The sequence below is a fragment of the Macaca fascicularis genome, chromosome 10 (genome assembly GCF_037993035.2).
Source record: "Macaca fascicularis isolate 582-1 chromosome 10, T2T-MFA8v1.1".
Taxonomy (NCBI): domain Eukaryota; kingdom Metazoa; phylum Chordata; class Mammalia; order Primates; family Cercopithecidae; genus Macaca; species Macaca fascicularis.
Window position 1 is genome coordinate 87,904,511 of NC_088384.1, and position 19,052 is coordinate 87,923,562.

Below are 19,052 nucleotides of genomic sequence, written 5' to 3' on the forward strand. Positions count from 1 at the left end.
ACTCTTTACATGTGTGCTGGCTAAATGCTCCCAGCCATACTGTGAGAGGAAGGCAATGGGGCAGAGCGGTTATGAGCAGAGCCTTGGGTTAGATGGGTCCAATCCCAACTCTGTGACTTTGTCCTGTGACTCAGTTTTCCCATCACTTCTGTGAAATGGGGATGAAAGAGCTGACATTTATACAGCACTCGCTATGCTCACACACTCTGTTCTAATGCTTTGTCTACCTCCTGGGAGGCAGGTGCTCTCCTTAAGGATGAGGAAACAAGTGAAGGCATTGTTCCAAGCTCACAGTTACTGGTCGCAGTGCTTCATTGACAGATCTCCTAATCACTGCATGGTAGGGAGTTGTAAGAATTGACGGAAGGATACTCATGAAGCTGCTTACTCCAGTGCCTGGTCCATTTTAGGAAGAATTCAATAAGAGTTATTATTCGAGAATAATAATTATAACAAAAGTAGCACTAATGCCCCTGAAGTTGTCTCAGCCTGGATTTTGGTGTCATTGGGAGGTGGTTCTGGATTTGAATTTTAAGCCACTCACTAGCTGAGTGACTGTGGGGACAAGCCACTTCCCTGTCTGAGCATCAGTTTCCACACCTTTAAATGGTCTAACACTTGGCCCCTACAGTCCCTTCTGAGGATCCAGGGAGCTGGATCTTTGGCATGGTCAGGCCTGGCCCTTGGTGGGCACTCAATAAATGACTGGAATTGATAACCACAATAATAACAAGGAGACGCCAGCAAGGTCCAGCATAGGGAAGTAACTCCACAAACACCAGTCTAGAGCTTTCTGGTCAATCAGTTATTTACTCATCAGACACTTACGGGCAAGTCCACTCTGTGCTGGGGATGTGTTTAGCCACTGGCCTTGAGGGGGCTTCCAGACAGTGTCAACCAATGGTGGGATCAGCTGGGGCACTGCGGGGAGGCCAGAAGCAGGGGACCCAACATTCCAAATTAAACTAGAACATGCTCTGGGCCAGATAGAGGGCCCGGAGGTTCTGATGATCGGCATGGATAGGAAACATTTCCACCTTTTGAATGCTGCAAGATCCACAAAGGGATTACTCAGCAGGGAGAAGGGGTCGAGGCACAGGCTGGGACGTTTTAGGAAAGGAAGAGGACTTTGGAGTTTTTGAAGAATGACATTCCAAGCTCAACTCCCGTCCTTGCTGATTCCTTTAACTCTCCTCGTCCTCATCCAGAAAATGGGATGAGCGCTCCCCACAGAGTTATCATCAAGATGATGCTTAAAGGCAAGATGGCTAAAACAAATGACAGGTGCTCAGCACGTGAGAGCTCCCTTTCTGCAGGGGACCTGGGTGCAGAGCTCAGTTCAGCCCCTTCCAAGCTGTGTGACTTTGAGTAAATTACATAACCTCTCCATGCCTTAGTTTCCCCATCTCTCTAGTACCTACCACACTGGGTTCTTCTGAAGACCACTTGGGTGGATCAACATGAGAGCATGCAGAGCAAGGCCAGGCACGTGGTCAGTGCTGTATAGGCATCAGCTGTTACTTTTGCTTCCTGGAAGAGGCAGACTGTTAACTGGACCTTAAAGAAGAGAAATGGAGAAGAGGAGGACTGGGCCTGGAGAGGAGGGCCAGGCAGAGCAGAAGTAGTCAAGACTGGGGAAGGAGCTCCAACTATGGTTTTTACCAGCTTATACCAAAAACCCTTGACATTAGCTCACAAAACAAAACAACCCACTCATTTTGAATAGTAACCTGTTCACACAGTTCATGGTTCAAAAAGAAAAGTATATACAGTGATGTCTCCCTCCCACCCTTGGGCCCCAGTTCCTTGCTTATCCTACCAAATAAATTCTTTTTTTTTTTTTTTTTTTTTTTTTTGAGAGGGAGTCTCGCTCTGTCGCCCAGGCTGGGGATCTCCGCTCACTGCAAGCTCCGCCTCCCGGGTTTACGCCATTCTCCCGCCTCAGCCTCCCGAGTAGCTGGGACTACAGGCGCCCACCACCTCGCCCGGCTAGTTTTTTTGTACTTCTCTTTAGTAGAGACGGGGTTTCACCGTGTTAGCCAAGATGGTCTCGATCTCCTGACCTCGTGATCCGCCCGTCTCGGCCTCCAAATAAATTCTTATGTGTATAAAGTGAAATATTATATATTATTCATCCCCCCCTTTTTCTTTGCACAAACAATAGCACACTCTACATGCTACTTTGCACCTTGCTTTTTTTATTCCCCCCACTTTGGTGGTTGCTTTTTGTCAGTTCATTAACAGCTTCCTCAATCTTTTTTTATAGGTCCCTATTTCCCCACTGCTTAGGGGGGCTGCATTCTCCCTCCTTTCTCTCATCCAGCGTTTTTCCATTGGCTTCCCATTTGATAGAGGAGCCGAGGCCATGGAGTGAAGTGACTGGTTTGCTGTAGTCGGGACCTACACCTGGATAACCACTCTACAGCTACTTCATTTTATTTTACTTTTTAAAGTATAAAGACGAGGTCTTGTTATGTTGCCCAGGCCAGTCTCCAACTCCTGGCCTTGAGTGATCCTCCTGCCTCAGCTTCCCAAAGTGTTGGGATTACAGGTGTGAACCACTGCATCGGGCCTCTAGAGCTACTTCTAATGCACCCAGGTCTGGCCAGTTCTCAAGGGCCCCCTTTGAGAAAGGCTCTGGGTGATGGAAGGCTCCTTGGATCAGAGCTGTCCCCATCCCATCTTGAACACTTTAGTGGAGGATCCTTGAAAAGACTCTCTGCCAGCCCCGTTCTTCCATGTGGGTCATGGGTGAGAACTGGATGAGCTCGGGGGAGGGGCACAGAGCACTCTCCATCTCCCATGCCTACTCAGGAGCCCAAGAAAAGGACAGTTTCAAAAGAAACAGCTTCTAGGCCTAGGGACGTGTTGAGCAAGTGCCCCTGAGACAATTTCTTACCCAAAGATGATCCAAGCAGGTCCAGATGTCGGGGCACAGAGCTGGGCACTAGGGTCAGGGAGATCATCCCTGGGACTTCGTGGCTCTAGCCAGGTTCTGGGGAGCCCCAGGAGATGTAGCACACAGGTGGGAGGCCAGGGCTCAGCCTGGGGACACTCTTGCCCTTCAGGCCTACCTGAGTACTCCCCTTCTTCCAGGCCCCCTCTGATCCTGTCCAAGTCAGGGATACTGAGCAAGGCCTGGGGAAAGGGCTGCTCCCCCAGCACCCCAGATACCCCTCCCTTTTCTCTTCTCGCTTGTTCCAACATCATTCTCCCCCCAGTCGGGCCATGGGAAGAATGCCGTGTCCTCTGAACGGGGGCCAAGAGTGACAGGTGGTGGCAGTCCTAGCTGCATGGCCCCTGGTGTAAGAGATCCTCTCCTCCGTCCCCGCCTCCACTGCCCACACCCCTGCCTCCGCCTCTGCCCACCAGGCCCAATCCCTTACAACTGCCCGGGACTGCTCCTGAGCAGCCGCTGGGAGACAGACGGCCACCAGGTTGCCCCTCTCTACTCCAGGTACCTCTCTCCCCTCAGTTAGCAGGCCTCGGTTTCCTGTCTCACTGCAGCCAGACGAGAGGGGAAATTGGACAGCCTGACACACCCCGCTCTTGTTTCTGCAGCTAGAAAGACTTGAGTTAGACAAGCAGCAGCACACGCCTCCCTACCTCATGGCGACAGAAAATGGAGCAGTTGAGCTGGGAATTCAGAACCCGTCAACAGGTGCCAAGCTGGGGCAGGAGATGGAGGGAGGAGCTTGGGAAGGGGGGTTTTGAATCCAGGGCTGGGCAGGTTCCTCAGTGGGAGTTCTGTGCCCCAGCCTTTGCATGGTGCATGGGGGATCCAGAAACAGAGGAATCTCTGGCTAGGGTTGGGCTGGGTCCAGGGCCTGTATGAAGCCCTTACTGGAGAGACCAGGAAAATGTGAAGCCACCAGGGATGGCTACTGGGGATGCGCCTAAACAGTCAGGGCAAGGATGATGGGGGCTACCAAGGCCCACCCAAAGGGCCGGAAGCCTCCCACAGAGGCCCTCCAAAGTCGCAGCAGCTCATCTCTAGGGGCCTTCAAGTGGCCCCAGAGACTCAGTGGGACAAGCATTTGCAAGTTGTTGCCTGGGTGGGAACCTGGGCCCAGAGCTGGTCTCTGCCCAGCCTGGGTGGGGAGGGAGGGAAAGGAGGGTGGATCCTGATGGGTATCTCACCTCCTTTGCAGACAAGGCACCTAAAGGTCCTGCAGGTGAAGGACCCCTGGGTACAGGGAAAGACCCTGGCCCTCCAGACCCAAAGAAAACTCCCGATCCACCCACCCTGAAGAAAGATGCCAAAGCCCCTGCCCCAGAGAAAGGGGATGGTACCCTGGCCCAACCCTCAACTAGCAGCCAAGGCCCCGAGGGAGAGGGTGACAGGGGCGGGGGGCCTGCGGAGGGCAGTGCTGGGCCCCCGGCAGCCCTGCCCCAGCAGACTGCAACGCCAGAGACCAGTGTCAAGAAGCCCAAGGCTGAAGAGGGAGCCTCAGGCAGCCAGGATCCTGGAGAGCCCAGGGTGGGCAAGAAGGCAGCAGAGGGCCAAGCAGCAGCCAGGAGGGGCTCACCCGCCTTTCTGCATAGCCCCAGCTGTCCCGCCATCATCTCCAGGTGAATATCCCCTCCTGGGAGTGGGGAGGGGTCCTGTGGCTCCTACCCTAGGGTTCCTGCTTAATTCCCTTGTCTTAGTCATGGTCGTCATCACATTCGGTGCTGGGAATGATAGTTCTGACATTCAGTTTCCTCTGTCCTGCGCATTGCATCTACCACCTTGTCCCCTGCAGGAACCAGAACCTTGCCATAATTCGTAGAAGGCTGGAATAAGACCCTCAAAGACCGTCTAGATTGAACATATCTTCTCTAGGCTTCTGGGGTCCAGAGTTCCCCTTACTCCATGGGCTTGGGTCTAGCCAAGGGCAGGATTGAGATGTCAGGCAGAAAGGCTAAAGGTGTCAGGCAAAAGGCTGTGTGTTTCCTAGGACATCCAGCATTTTCCTGTTCTTCTTAATATAATTATTGGTAAGATATGAAAAGATGACTAATAACCAGATAGGAGGATCACTGACAATATTTTCATAACCATAATATAGCACATCTGTGATGCAATCAGTTATACTTACCTGAATGCTAATGAGGTCATTAATGATATATTGTAAGCCACAATAATAACACCATATCAATTTGGTAATTATGTGTTAATTATATCACAACAGATTTTATGAATCAAGAGCTACATAACTCCCTAGTTGTATCCACATGATGATTAACCATATCAACAATCCTATTAATAGTTATTAATGATTTATTAGTACGTTGGTAGTCAAGATAATGACCACATCCCTTGATTTTGTGCCAAGTGAATTTAGCTGTATTACACCACGCATTTGGGATGGGGTTGGATTAGCTCTGCAGATTGCATTGAGACTTGCCTGAGGCCACAGGCTGTGGCCGCTGAGGGCTTCACCTCTGTGTTCTCACCTTCTAGTTCTGAGAAGCTGCTGGCCAAGAAGCCCCTAAGTGAGGCATCAGAGCTCACCTTTGAAGGGGTGCCCATGACCCACGGCCCCACGGATCCCAGGCCAGCCAAGGCAGAAGGAAAGAGCATCCTGGCAGAGAGCCAGAAGGAAGTGGGAGAGAAAACCCCAGGCCAGGCTGGCCAGGCTGAGGTGCAAGGGGACACCTCAAGAGGGATCGAGTTCCAGGCTGTTCCCTCAGAGAAATCCGAGGTGGGGCAGGCCCTCTGTCTCACAGCCAGGGAGGAGGACTGCTTCCAGATTTTGGGTAGGTTGCTTCCAGATTTGGGGGCAGGTGGGGGCTGGGGCTGTCCTGGGGCCATGGGGAGGGAAGGGGGCTGTCAGTCCCAAGTCTCCTGTTCGGCGGTCTGAACTGCCCTGAGCCATGCCTTACCCAGGCCCATTCATCTAAGGGTCACACAACTCCAGAAAGTATTCCCTTTTTAATGAATACTTATTCATTCATTTGTTTTAAAAAACAGGATCTTGCTATGTTGCCCAGGCTGGCTTCAAACTCTCAGCCTCAAGTGATCCTCCTGTCTCGGCCTACCGAGTAGCCGGGACTACAGGCGTGTACAACCATGCCTGGCTTTTTTCAATCTTATTTTTTAAAATTTATTTTTACTCTTAAATTTGGTATTCCCTTTTGATAGGTGGGGAAAGGAAGGCTCAGAAAAGGGAAAATGAAGTTCCCAGAAATATCCAGTGAAGACAAGATTTGAACCTGTCAGTCCACCCAGACTCCAGAACCCACTTTTGACTTTTTCTACTTTGACTAAAATGGGGTTAAAAAAAAGAAAAATCAGGCAGATTATTGGAGCAACATAAACTCTCTGGTCTATGGAATTTGGAGTCAATCTGTAGAAGGGCTCAAATGCCAGGCTTAGTAGCTAAACTGCATAGTGGGGTGGGGTCATGGGAGCTATAGAGGGCTCATGAGTTGAGGAGCACAGGTGCCTGTGTGTGGGAGCAGTGACCAAGGAAGCTGGGCATGTGCAGTGGGGCAGTACTGTGGAGTGGCCTTCATTGATGATTAAACAAGCAGCCCGTGGCTTGTTCGTGGGCCGCAGAGAGCACCGAGCGTGAGTGAGCTTAGCCAGCAGGTGAATAGGGAAAGGGCCTGGGCAGGGGTGCGGCAGGGCTGGGGGTGGGGTGAGATGGGGTCAGGAGAGCCCAGAGTGTCCTGATGCCCCCCTGCCTCCAGACTGAAGTGCCCTGGGAGACCCGCCAGCCTGACTGGTGAGCGGCACCGTGCCACCCAGACAGGGTGGGAGGACCTGGCGGCTGGGCGGCAGCCAGGAGCCCTGCCTCCGCCCCTAGCAGCCGCAGAGACCTCCGCCCCGCCCCGAAATTGCATCCTAGGGTGACGGGATCTGAACCACCTCCAAAGGCCGTCTGATTTATCACCAGCCCGGCTTCCCTGCCGCCTCTTGCTATTTATAAAGAGGTTTCATTTCCCGAGGACAGCCTGCCGCCCTGCCAGCCTTCAGGGCGAGCGGTAAACCACACTTGCCGCTAGGTGGCGACCTCTCCCCACCAAACAGCCCAGTCCCTGGTCCCGCCGCGCCATAGGCGGTCTGGCCAGCTTATGGTGTTACTAGAATGGCGGGTGGGCAGGTCCCACCACCTACCCCATCATTCAGACATAGCAACCCCACTGCCCGGCATTCCGCTTTATAGCTGCTGTGTTTGATTGTTTTTGGTGGAAATGCAGATAGCTCGGGATGGAGTCCTCGTGCCTTATAGTGCAGAGGGTTCAGAAAAGCCAAGCTCCCATCCCGCTTGTTCTGCCAGGAGAAACTGGGTCCTCTCTGATAGGGGTGTTGTGTTGGTGGCAGAACTGACGTTGGAAACTGGGCCTCATAGCCCCTATCCTGGAGCCAGGTGTCTCCCAGGTATCACTTGGTGAGCTTAACTTCCCCGGATGGGGCCCAGGCCAGCAGGAGGGGGTGGTGCCAAGGGGAATCCTCAGCAGCCCCTGGCACGGACCATGAGGGCTGTGATCTGTCCCCCAGATGATTGCCCGCCACCCCCGGCCCCCTTCCCTCACCGCATGGTGGAGCTGAGGACCGGAAATGTCAGCAGTGAATTCAGTATGAACTCCAAGGAGGCGCTCGGAGGGTGAGATCTGGGACCCCAGCTGGGCACTCATGGACAGAGAGCGCGCCAGGCTCCTGTGGCTTCACATTTCCCCTGTGCAAGGCCCAGACACGCACCCCACTTAGACATGGCCACGTGGACACGTTCACCTCTGTGTGGGACACACACTGTGTGTAGCTGTCACATGCTGATGTGCACTCAGTGTTGCTGTCACTTACTCAGACACACCGTCAGCCATTCAGTGCTTCCGCAGGAAATACACAACATTTTCCTGTCTGTCTCAGCTCCAGGCACCACACTGACCCCCTCATGGTGATTCCTGCTTTGTAAAAAGCCCTGACTCAGTCTTGTACCTCTGCAGATCCTCCCTCTGCCTGAAGGTGCCCTCCCCCAGGGCCCAGGGCCTGCCTGCCCTAAACCTCTAAGGGTCGCATCCCAGGGCCATCCTCCCTACATGCCTGCCCTTCCTGTGCACGTGGTTTGTGTGGTTCAAAGAACCTGCTTCAGCCATTGTCCTGGCAGAACAGCTCACAGCTTCAGGAGGGAGTCAGGGCTGGCTGGGGTGAGTGCTCCCGTCTCACCAAAGGGGATCCAGAGGCACCACTGGGTCTGGGACCAAGTTAGGAACAGAGCAAAGGATGCCACTGACCCCGGTGGGCTCTGGGGTCCCCTTACAGCCTCTTCTCTTTCCAGTGGCAAGTTTGGGGCAGTCTGTACCTGCAAGGAGAAAGCCACAGGCCTCAAGCTGGCAGCCAAGGTCATCAAGAAACAGACTCCCAAAGACAAGGTAGTGAGGTGGGGGAGTGGTATCTGCCCAGGATGGGGAGGGGATCCTTGGAGTGGGCACCTCTCGCCTCCCTCCACCGGTGCTGCTGAACCCGGGGCCTGTTATGGGAGTTTGTTGCAGTGAAAATACTACACAGATAGATGGACGGACAGCCCTGCAGGAGAGGCCTGAGGACCCTATCCATAACCAGATACTTCAGTTACTGAACTTATCTATGGACTTCCCCTTTTAGGCATGGGATATTCATGCCCTCTGGTTCAATTCAACAAACACTGATGAGTGTGGGCTCTGGGCCAGGCCCTGTGCTGGGCACTCAGGGTCCTGGAGTGAAGTGGGTGTGGTCCCCACCCTCAGGAAACTGATGCCAAGGTAAACAAGCCTGGTCTAGAGCTTTGCCTCTAGCACCCACAGCCTGGGCTAGGTTCAGAGGAGGCCACGAGCAGCATTTGTTCAAGGAATGAAAGAATGCAGGCAGGTAGAGTGAGGGAGTCTGCTATGTGAGGAGGTAATAGCAACCTGGTATGACCAGAGCTGTCACTCAGGGAAACTGGGGGTAGCATGTGAGGGTTCAAGAGAGCTTCTGGCTCAGGCTGAGGGGTCAGGGAAACTTCCTGGACCAACTGACTTTTGAGTGAGGGCTTTGAGGAATGAGGAGACGTTCCAGTAGAGAAGGCAGGGGCAGAGTTTCAGGCAGAGGGGACTACGGGAGGAAAGGCTTGAGGGCCAGAGATAGCAGGAGGTGCCGGGGAGTGAGGGTCTAGGTATCCCAGACAGAAACCGCAGTGTGGGCACAGGCCTGCTCCCAGCGAGAGCATGAGAAGCAGCTCTAGTCGCTCTAGCCCTGGGTCCCCATCATGGCTCTAAGCACACTGGAAGGAGTGCATTTTCTATGTGATAATGTCCTTCTTTGTCTCTTCCACTCACAGGGCCTGGATCTGTATTATTGACTCCTGGGTCCCAGGCCTCTATCATAGGCTCTGGCTCAGCGTAGATGCTCAGCACCTACCTGCGGCTCAATTAACTGGAGTCAGTTATCAGTTGTTAACTATTGAGCACTTTTCCTCTGCCATCTACTGGGTCAGGGGCTGGGGAAATGCCAGTGAAATAAAAACACCCCCGCCCTCATGGGCTGACATGTTAGAGTGGAGGGAGAGACAATTAAAACATAAAGCAAAAAAAAAAAAAAGGGAGAAAAGAAAAAAAGGCCTGGCATCAGGTGCTGAGAAGCGCTAGGAAGGAAAATAAAGCCAGGTAGGGTAGAGGGGGTACGGGGCTGATGAGGGCCCTTTTACATAGGGAGGTGAGATCGGTCCTCTCTGAGAAAGAGGTATGCGAGGTGAGACCTGAATGAAGGAGTGGGTAAAGGCAGAAGGGGAGCCATTCCGCCAGTGAAACAAGGGTTAGTGTTTAACCATTGAATCTGGGTAGGGCAGGTGTGGAGAGAGGCCCGATTTACAGCATTTGCCATTTCCCATGGTGTAAGTATTCCTATTATAGCTGATATATCAGCCTACCGATGTGACAGCTGGCTTACGACTTTCTGAAAGTGACAAATAATGGTGTCTTAAACTAGGAAGGCAGTGGTGGAGGAGGTGAGAATGACTGGATGTATAATCTAGCTTGAAGGTAGACGATGTTGAAGAGTTGGGTTGGAGGTGGGGTGTGAGGGTGTGAGAGTAAGGGAAGAACTTAGGATGGCTCGTAACTTTTTGTCCTGCACCCTTGGGCGAAGCGTGGGAGTACTTTTGCTGCCAGGCAAGCCAAGAGCAACTCAATTGTGGGGAAGGGACGTTGTCTAGGGTCTAATTTTGGACATGATAGATTTGAGATGTCTATTAGACAACGAAGGTAAATAGACAGAGATATTGGAGTCTAGAATTCAATGGCGTGCTCAGAGGTTGAGGTATGTATTTGGAAATTGATGACTTTGGATAAAATGTAAAGTCATGAGACTTGATGCAGATGCCCAGGGAGAGAGCAGAGAGAGGGAAGCGGTGAGGGGGGAGGATGGAGCCCTTGGCATGCCAGTACTCAGGAGAAGAGCCGGCAGAGGGAAGATGTCTCAGCAGGCATGACTTGGAGTGGTGAGGACCGCAGATGTGGGGCTGGGGGAGAGAAGAGAGGCGAGGACGAGGCTGAACAGTGATCCGGGCAAGGCTAGCAGGCCTGGTCAAGGGTGTGGGTATGGAGGGTGGGTGGCAGGGAGTGATGGTGTCCAACTGGTACCCTTGACTTCCCTGGTCCCCAGGAAATGGTGTTGCTGGAGATCGAGGTCATGAACCAGCTGAACCACCGCAATCTGATCCAGCTGTACGCAGCCATCGAGACTCCGCATGAGATCGTCCTGTTCATGGAGTAGTGAGTGCCTGAAGTTGGGGTAGGGGCTGGGTGAGGGTACCAGCTGGCATGGAGCAAGCCGTGGAGGGGTCTCTGCACACAGCATCGAGGGCGGAGAGCTCTTCGAGAGGATTGTGGATGAGGACTACCATCTGACCGAGGTGGACACCATGGTGTTTGTCAGGCAGATTTGTGACGGGATCCTCTTCATGCACAAGATGAGGGTTTTGCATCTGGACCTCAAGGTACTGGACTGGGGCCTCCTGGGAAGGGTCAGGGGCAGCATCCAACCCCCTGAGATCAGTGCTGTCACCAGCCATCCCTCTGCCCTCCCATCCCTCCTTCTCTTCCTTCATCCATCCTTCCCTTCATAGATTCAGAAAGGGTTTATGGAATACTTACCAATGCCAGGAGCCAGGGACACAGCAAAGGGGGAGGGGGGAAGACATGGCACCAGCTTTCATGGAACTTCTAGTCTAGTACTAAGTATTTGTTGAAAGGGCGTTTTGCAGTCCTGTGAGCCCCAAGCTCAATGTGTCACACAGACAAGTGACTAGTAAGTGTTGCAATAGCACCTGCCTCAGCGTTGGCCGATGACAGGTACTATGAGTGTCTGATCATTTATTCAAAATCAACAAATATTTCTTGAAGGCTTACTTTATGCCAGGCAATGCTCTAGGTGGTGAAGATCCTGTGGTGAACAAAACATAAAAATTCCTGCATTCTTAGAGCTCTCAAATAAGTATAGCGTCAGTGCGGCAATGTGCATGAGGTAGGGGCTAACAAGAATGTTTCATGAAAGAATATTGATATCCCTCTTCTTTTTTTTTGAGATGGAGTCTCACTCTCTTGCCCAGGCTGGAGTGCAGTGGCATGATCTTGGCTCACTGCAACCTCCACCTCCTGGGTTCAAGCGATTCTCCTGCCTCAGCCTCCCAAGTAGCTAGGATTACAGGCACCTGCCACCACACCAGGCTAATTTTTGTATTTTTAGTAGAGACAGGGTTTCACCATGTTGGCCGGACTGATCTCGAACTCCAGACCTCAAGTGATCTACCCACCTCAGCCTCTGAAAGTGCTAGGATTACGGGCGTGAGCCACTGTGCCCAGCCTGATATCCCTGTTCTGACCTTGCTCAGTACCATGCACATAGTAGGTCAGGAAGAGCAGATAGGCTTTTGGTTTTGAGACAGAGTCTTGGTCTGTGGGCCAGGCTGGAGTGCAGTGGTGTGCTCTTGGCTCACTGCAACCTCTGTCTTCTGGGCTCAAGCAATTCTTTTGCCTCAGCCTCCCACGTAGCTGGGATTACAGGCGCGTGCCACCACACCTGGCTAAGTTTTGTATTTTTAGTAGAGACAGGGTTTCACCAGTTTGGCCAGGCTGGTCTCGAACTCCTGACGATCTGCCTGCCTCGGCCTCCCAAAGTGCTGGGATTACAGGTGTGAGCCACCGTGCCTGGCCGCAGATAGGTTTTATACATTGCAGCAACTCCAGTCAGTTGTCAGTAGCTGTCCAGAGCTCGGTGTGGAGCAGGCAAGGGCAGCAGGAGTGCAGGGGGTTGGCAGTCCTGATGGCAGGTATTAATGCTGTGGGTTAAGTGGCAGGACATGGAATCTTAATGTGGAGGCATGTGAACACCCATCAGCAAAGTGGATGGTAGTTTCATTCATTCATTCCATAAGCACAGGCTGGGTATTTTCTTTAATTCATTCGTTAAGCACGTGCTGGGTACCTGCTCCTGGAAGGCCTGGTGCTAGGCATAGGGACTATGAAGGAAATGGTCCCTGTCTCATGGAGCCACCAGGGGAAACAGACATTCATAAAACAATGACTAACTAAATAGGTCACTTTAAGCAATGAAAAGTGTATGAGAAAATACACAAGAGTAATGAGGAATCGCACTGGGTGAAATTGAAGTCGGCACAGCTCTGAAGCAGACAGGGAGATGCTGTTGCTGCCTCTAACACCTGTCCCAGTTTTGCTCTGTGCCTGATGCTGTCTGAGTGAGGGTGCCATCTTCCCAACAGTTCCCTGGGTTAGGCGTGTTAGTATCACTGCCACTGACAGAGGAGGACACAAACAGAGTGAGGAGGTGGGTTTCAGTGGGGCCAGAGTGGATGCAGAGAATTTAGATGCTGATAGAGTACGTAAGCCAGGAGAGAGATGCTGGGGGCTTGAGCCAGAGTGTCAATTGGGGAGGGGAGGGAAAGGGGCCAGATGGAGGATACATTTTGGACACAGAGCCAATCTGATGTGCTGAGGGTTTGCATGTGTGAGGGTTAGGAAAAGAAAGGATCAAGGGTGAGTCCTGAGTTACTGAACAGATGGTGGTCCCTTTGCTGAGCTGGGGGCAGTTAGTGCCTGCATGATAACATTGGAAGCCTGCCTTTCGCTTGTGAAGGCTAATTTCTTTGGGGTAGAATAGGGTCCCCCAATTAAAATGCAGTGCTCTGGGAAGAAGCTCAGTCGTGAGCCTCTATATCTAAAACGTGTTTTGTTTTTTTTTTTCGGGATAACTATATGTTTTTCATCAAAAAAGTGTTTCACAGTCAAGTAGGTTGAGTGCACTCCAGCCCACAGGCCATGTCCTGGGTCTCTTGGCTGCAGGGCTTCTGAGGGCCTTCAGAGACGGAGAATCTCTGAAAGGAGATTTGAGTCTGCTTCATTTCCCCAAGTGCTTGTACCCTGGGAACCTTCTTTTCTTTCCTGTTTTGTGGGACACCAGGCCAAGCTATTAAAATCATTCGTATCTACTCTGAGTTAATCTATCAGTTGTAAAAGTGCCTTCAGAAAGTGTCTCATTGGGGGACTTAAGTCAAATGCCCACAGAGCCCAGACAAATAACAAAAACATGTTGAATGGGAGGGATCGGGGCGGGTGGCGACCACGGGAGAGCTGGAGGATGTTTGTCCCATCTCAGGCTGTCAGTGGCAACTTGCTCCAAAGCATGTGGCCCATGTGGCCAGGGCTTCCGGTGTTTCAGGAGGTGCTGGAATTCAGGGTTTTTGTGCAAAATCTCCTGCCTTTGAACCATTGTTAACTTAAAAATGTTTATACCCTGCAACCTCAGATTAGTCCTGTGTCCTTGTGTGATAGGAAGAGGAAACGGAGGCCCAGAGTAGAGAGGAACTGGGCTTACAGTAACGTCATCCGTGTGTTCACTTGTGCATGGGACACAGGTTTCCCCTGAGCCTTGGCTGAGCCCCTACTGGGTGCCTTTGTTAGACCCTGAGGGTGGGACCCAGGAGGCCAGGAGAAGATGGTCCCTGGCCTGGAAGAGCCAGCCCTGTAGTGGTGGTATCAGAACATCACAAGGCCAGTGCTGGAGTCAGTCCCGCGTTCATTTCCTGGCTCTGTCGCTTACTTGCTGGGCAACTGTGACCTAGTCACTTCTGTGCCTGAGCCTCAGCTTTCTCAGCTGTCAAATGGGAATGGATGGTAATAGTATCTCAGTGTCACAGTTTCATCTCAAGGTAACAGCGTGTGCCTCCTAGATCTTTGGGAAGGACTGGGGAGCTAAAGTGAGAACGTGAGTGGACCGGGCCTTACGTTTTGTAGCTCGTCATCATCACTAACTGGGGAGACAAGAGTAGCTCATCTTCCGGCAACCCTGGAGTGGTGTGAAGCCCCATGTTCCCGAGAGGAAGGCTCTCCGGAACTGAGCTGGCATCTTCTTTCTCTCCTCTCTGGAGCTTCATGTATCTGGTGGTGGCCCTGCACTGGCCCCCCAGCCCGGGGCAGGGAGCAGCAGGCAGTCATGCCTCCTCTCCACAGGCTTGTTTCCCCATCCTCAGAACTGCTAGAATGTGGTGGTTCTTTCTGGCCTTAGACGGAGGGGATCCCACCTGACCCCATCACGGCAGGTCCTGTGCTTTAAGGCCTCGCAGAAGCCCCTCTTGGGGGACTTGCTTCAAGATCTCTCTGTGCCCAGAACAGGCAGGGCTGGAGGGTCTCTGGCAGCTGCCCACTCTGGCAGCTTAGACCTCTGCCTCAGGGAGCCTGGGGCTTGCATGGGCCTGGTGGGAGAGGGAGGGTAAGCTGGTCAGAGGCCAACCCAGGCCACCCCCTTTCTCCTCAGCCAGAGAACATCCTGTGTGTCAACACCACGGGGCATTTGGTGAAGATCATTGACTTCGGCCTGGCACGGAGGTACTACCCGGGTGGGTGGGGAGGGCAAGACAAGACTCTGAGGTTGGCAGGGAATGGGGGTGGGGTGGAGGGGGCATGGGTACAGGTTGGGAGCTGTGCTCTGAGCCCTTGGTCTCACCTCCAGGTATAACCCCAACGAGAAGCTGAAGGTGAACTTTGGGACCCCAGAGTTCCTGTCACCTGAGGTGGTGAATTATGACCAAATCTCCGATAAGACAGACATGTGGAGTATGGGGGTGATCACCTACATGCTGTGAGCTCCGAGGCGGGTCATGTTTATGGGGTTGGTGGGGCATGGGGGCAATGCGGCTGAGGCCAAGATTGGCCCTGGGGTCCTGGTAAGGTGGTCCCACCTCCCCAGTCCCTCAGTCAGAGGTCTGCTGGGGTTGGGGGTGCTAGGGAGAACAGGAAAGGGGAACGTGGTACCCATTTTATAGATGGAAAAACCAAGGTCCCTATAAAGGCATAGCATCTGGACAGCAGATCTCGGATGACCTGGGGTGGGCAGGGGGCCAGTGGACATTTCCTATGTTTTCACCACATACCTTGCACTCGTCATTCCTCCTCTTCACTGTCACCTGGGAAGCTGGGATGATTATGCCCATTTTACAGATGAGAAGAGTGAGGCTCAGAGAGGGGAGGTGACTTACCCAAAGTCACCCAGCCAGATTCAAACCCAGGTCTGTCCCACGAGAGGCTGGGGGTCTTTTCAGCACATGGCGCTGCCTCCTAGGATCTGCCCCTGTTCCCTACCCTCCTGAAGGTGACTCAGCACCTGCAATCTCACCTCCCTGCCCCCTGCTATGCCCTCCCTCTAGGCTGAGCGGCCTCTCCCCCTTCCTGGGAGATGATGACACAGAGACCCTAAACAACGTTCTATCTGGCAACTGGTACTTTGACGAAGAGACCTTTGAGGCCGTATCAGATGAGGCCAAAGACTTTGTCTCCAACCTCATCGTCAAGGACCAGAGGTGAGGCTCACCCCAGAACCTGAACTGTATGTGTGCAACCTTAGTGTGTCTGAGTGCTGGCAGGGCAGGAGCCGGGTAGAGAGGCCAGCTCAGCCCATGGGGCCTCATGAGCATGCAGCCCACCCTCACCATGCTGCCTCTCCCCCAGGGCCCGGATGAGCGCAGCCCAGTGTCTCGCCCACCCCTGGCTCAACAACCTGGCAGAGAAAGCCAAGCGCTGTAACCGACGCCTTAAGTCCCAGATCTTGCTTAAGAAATACCTCATGAAGAGGCGCTGGAAGGTACCGCTGGATTCGGGGTGGGGAGGAGGGAGGACTCTGGAGTGGGAAGAGCTCCTGGCGCCAGATCCCAGCCTCCACCATCCCTGCCTTGGCAGGTTCTGTTGACCAGGCCGGGCCCTGTCTGGAAGACAGGATTTACTTTTCTGTTTTTGCCCTGGACTGGCTCCTGTCCTGGAGTGGAGACCTCCACCCAGCCTTCCACTCAGCCCCACCCATCTGGGGCTCTGGCTTCCTTCCTTCATTTTTCAAATATTTCTTGAGCATCTGCTACTTCTAGGCATTGGGATATAGGAGTGGACAAAAGAGACAAAGATCTGTCTTTGTGGACTTACTTTTGGTGGGAGGTGGGGCATTTTCTGTCTTTTTTTTTTTTCTTTCAATACGGAGTATTACTCTGTCACCCAGGCTGGAGTACAGTGGCATGATCTTGGCCCACTGCAACCTCCGCCTCCCGGGTTCAAGCAATTCTTCTGCCTCAGCCTCCCAAGTAGCTGGGATTACAGGTGCCTACCACCACACTTGGCTAATTTTTGTATTTTTAGTGGAAACAGGGTTTCACCATGTTGACCAGGCTGGTCTTGATCTCCTGACCTTGTGATCCGCCCGCCTCGGCCTCCCAAAGTGCTGGGATTACAGGTGTGAGCCACTGCGCCCGGCTGAGGTGGGGCATTTTCTAGAGCCCTGGGGAAATAGGGTTAAAGAAGGGTTTTAGAAAAAAATAAGGGCCATCTGCCAGGGGAGAGGTTGCACTTTTTTATTTTATTTTTTTAGAGACAGGGTCTCACTCTGCCTCACTAGCTGGAGCACAGTGGTGCCATCATGGCTTACTGCAGTCTTGACCTTCTGGGCTCAAGTGATCCTCTCCTTTGGCTTCCTGAGTAGCTGGGACCACAGACACATGCCACCATGTCCAGTTAATATTTTAAAGATATTTTTGTGGAGATAAGGTCTCACCATGTTCTCAGGCAAGCAATCCTCCTGCCTCAGCCTCTCAAAGTGTTGGGATTACAGGTGTGAGCCACTGTGCCCAGCCTGCACTTCTAAATAGGGGGGTCAGGAAGGGCTCACTGAGAAGCATGTGAACAAAGACCTGAAGGTGGGGAGGGGTGAGCCATGCCCATACTGAGAGAAGAGTATTCCAGGCAGAGGGAGGGGCCAGTGCAAAGGCCCTGAGGCAGAGGTGCAGTTGGTGAGTTTGAGGAACAGGTAGGAGGCCAGTATGGATGGAGTGGAGTGAGCAAGGACGTAAGAAATGAAGTCAGAGAGGAAGAGGGGGACAGGAGGTGGAGGGACTCATCAGCTATGGCAAGAGGTTTATGTTTTACTTGGAGCAAAACTGGAGCCATGGGAGTGTTTGGAGCGGAGTCATCCTCGGTTCAGGTCTGGCTGACCTATCCATTGAGTGAGGGAAGGACTCCTGGACAATGCCATGTCATGGCGCCTCCTGTGGCCGTTTTGGGCACTGCGCCTTCCCTAGCCTGTGACCCTCCTGGACTGCAGGGGACTTAGAGGGTGCTCAGACACCCTGGAGCTGCCCCCCTGCCCTGGTGTTAACTGGGACTCCCTGTCTTCTATTCTCTAGAAAAACTTCATTGCTGTCAGCGCTGCCAACCGCTTCAAGAAGATCAGCAGCTCAGGGGCACTGATGGCTCTGGGGGTCTGAGCCCTGGGCACAGCTGAGGCCTGGACGCAGCCACACTGTGGCCGGGGCTGAGGCCACACAGCCCAGAAGGCCAGAGAAGGCAGCCAGATACCCAGGGCAGGCTCGCCAGGACAAGGCTGTGCCAGGCTGGGAGGCTCGGGGCTCCCCATGCCCCCGCGCAGTGACCGCTTCCCCGATGTGAGCCGCCTCGGAGTGTGGCCTCCCCAGACAGGGCTCCAGCCAGTCGGCCACACCCCAGACGCCAGGCCCCTGTTGAAGCCGCTCCCGGTTCCCTCCCCAGCTCCCCGTCTTTGAACTGCCGCCGTGGTGACCCCTGCTTTTCCCCACTGGGAGCATCCTCAGCCTGGGCCTGCTCCTAGCCTGGGTGCCATGGCTGGGGGGTCTCAGCATGTAGGGCTTCTATGGTTGTGGATGGGAGGCTCCTGGCGGGGCAGGAAGGCCGCAACGCCGATTCCTAAGGCCCAGCTGCCAGGGGAGACAGAGCTGGCTTTGTGAGAGAGGACCTCTGTGCCCCCGCCGCCTCCCCGCTCCCAGCAGATAAGGCCGAGCCCACACCATCTGGCCCAGGCTGGCCCCCACCCACCTTCCTTGCGACCACCAACACACAGGAACTCTGTGTGAGAAAGAGGGCGCCCAGCCCAGGCCTGGTGGAGGGGGAGGGGAGAAGCCAGGGGACACAGGAGACCACCCCCGAGCTTGCCTCAGGGCCAAGCCAGCCCAACCCAACCACTGGGGGTCCCCATCTCGGGGATCACCCATGGCCTCAGATGATGGGGTCAGCAGGCCCAGGAGAAGTAGGAAGGCCATGGGGCAGCCCCCAACCTGCTCTCAGCTTGTGCCTTGTAAATAAATGTACAGGTTGGATGTGGCCTTCTTCCCTCTGTGTGTGCCTGCAGTGGTGTGAGGTCGCCGATGACCACAGTTCACTGAGCACCTACTGTGTGCCGGACACTTTAGCAACATCCGTTAGCTCATAGTGCGGTGGTCCATGCAGGCTCAGGTGCCAGACTTCACAGCATATGATGTGGGCAGGTGGCTTCTGCATGTTGTGCCTCAGTATCCTCACCTGTGAGAGGGCGGTCACAGCAACAGCCTACACTGGGTGTGTGATTACTGTGTGCCCAGCTTTACTTAAAGCACCTGTGTGTGTGTTAACTCATTTACTCCTCACAGCAAGGTTACGAGGCAGGTTTTATTTATTTGTTTGTTTGTTTATTTATTTATTTAGATGGAGTCTCACTCTGTTGCCCAGGCTGGAGTGCAGTGGTGTGATCTTGGTTCACTGCATGC

General features: G+C 53.5%; 1 protein-coding gene across 2 annotated transcripts; it reads left to right on the forward strand.

Annotated features, from left to right (window-relative positions):
- Positions 1-3,406: 3,406 nt before the first annotated feature.
- On the forward strand, positions 3,407-18,639 carry MYLK2 (myosin light chain kinase 2). 2 transcript variants are annotated; one of them, XR_012419232.1, is made up of 13 exons: positions 3,407-3,457; positions 3,562-3,661; positions 4,152-4,572; positions 5,447-5,742; positions 7,490-7,595; positions 8,268-8,361; positions 10,610-10,719; positions 10,802-10,943; positions 14,777-14,847; positions 14,972-15,527; positions 15,666-15,818; positions 15,967-16,099; positions 17,682-18,639. XR_012419232.1 is itself a non-coding variant. In XM_045362712.2 (13 exons), the coding sequence occupies exons 2-13, from the start codon at positions 3,610-3,612 to the stop codon at positions 17,760-17,762; spliced, it is 1,788 nt and encodes a 595-aa protein (XP_045218647.1). In that variant the 5' UTR covers positions 3,407-3,457; positions 3,562-3,609; the 3' UTR covers positions 17,763-18,639. The 2 variants fall into 2 exon arrangements, 1 of the variants encoding a protein (XP_045218647.1); XM_045362712.2 differs by having other exon boundaries at positions 14,972-15,100.
- The last annotated feature ends 413 nt before the right edge of the window (positions 18,640-19,052 follow it).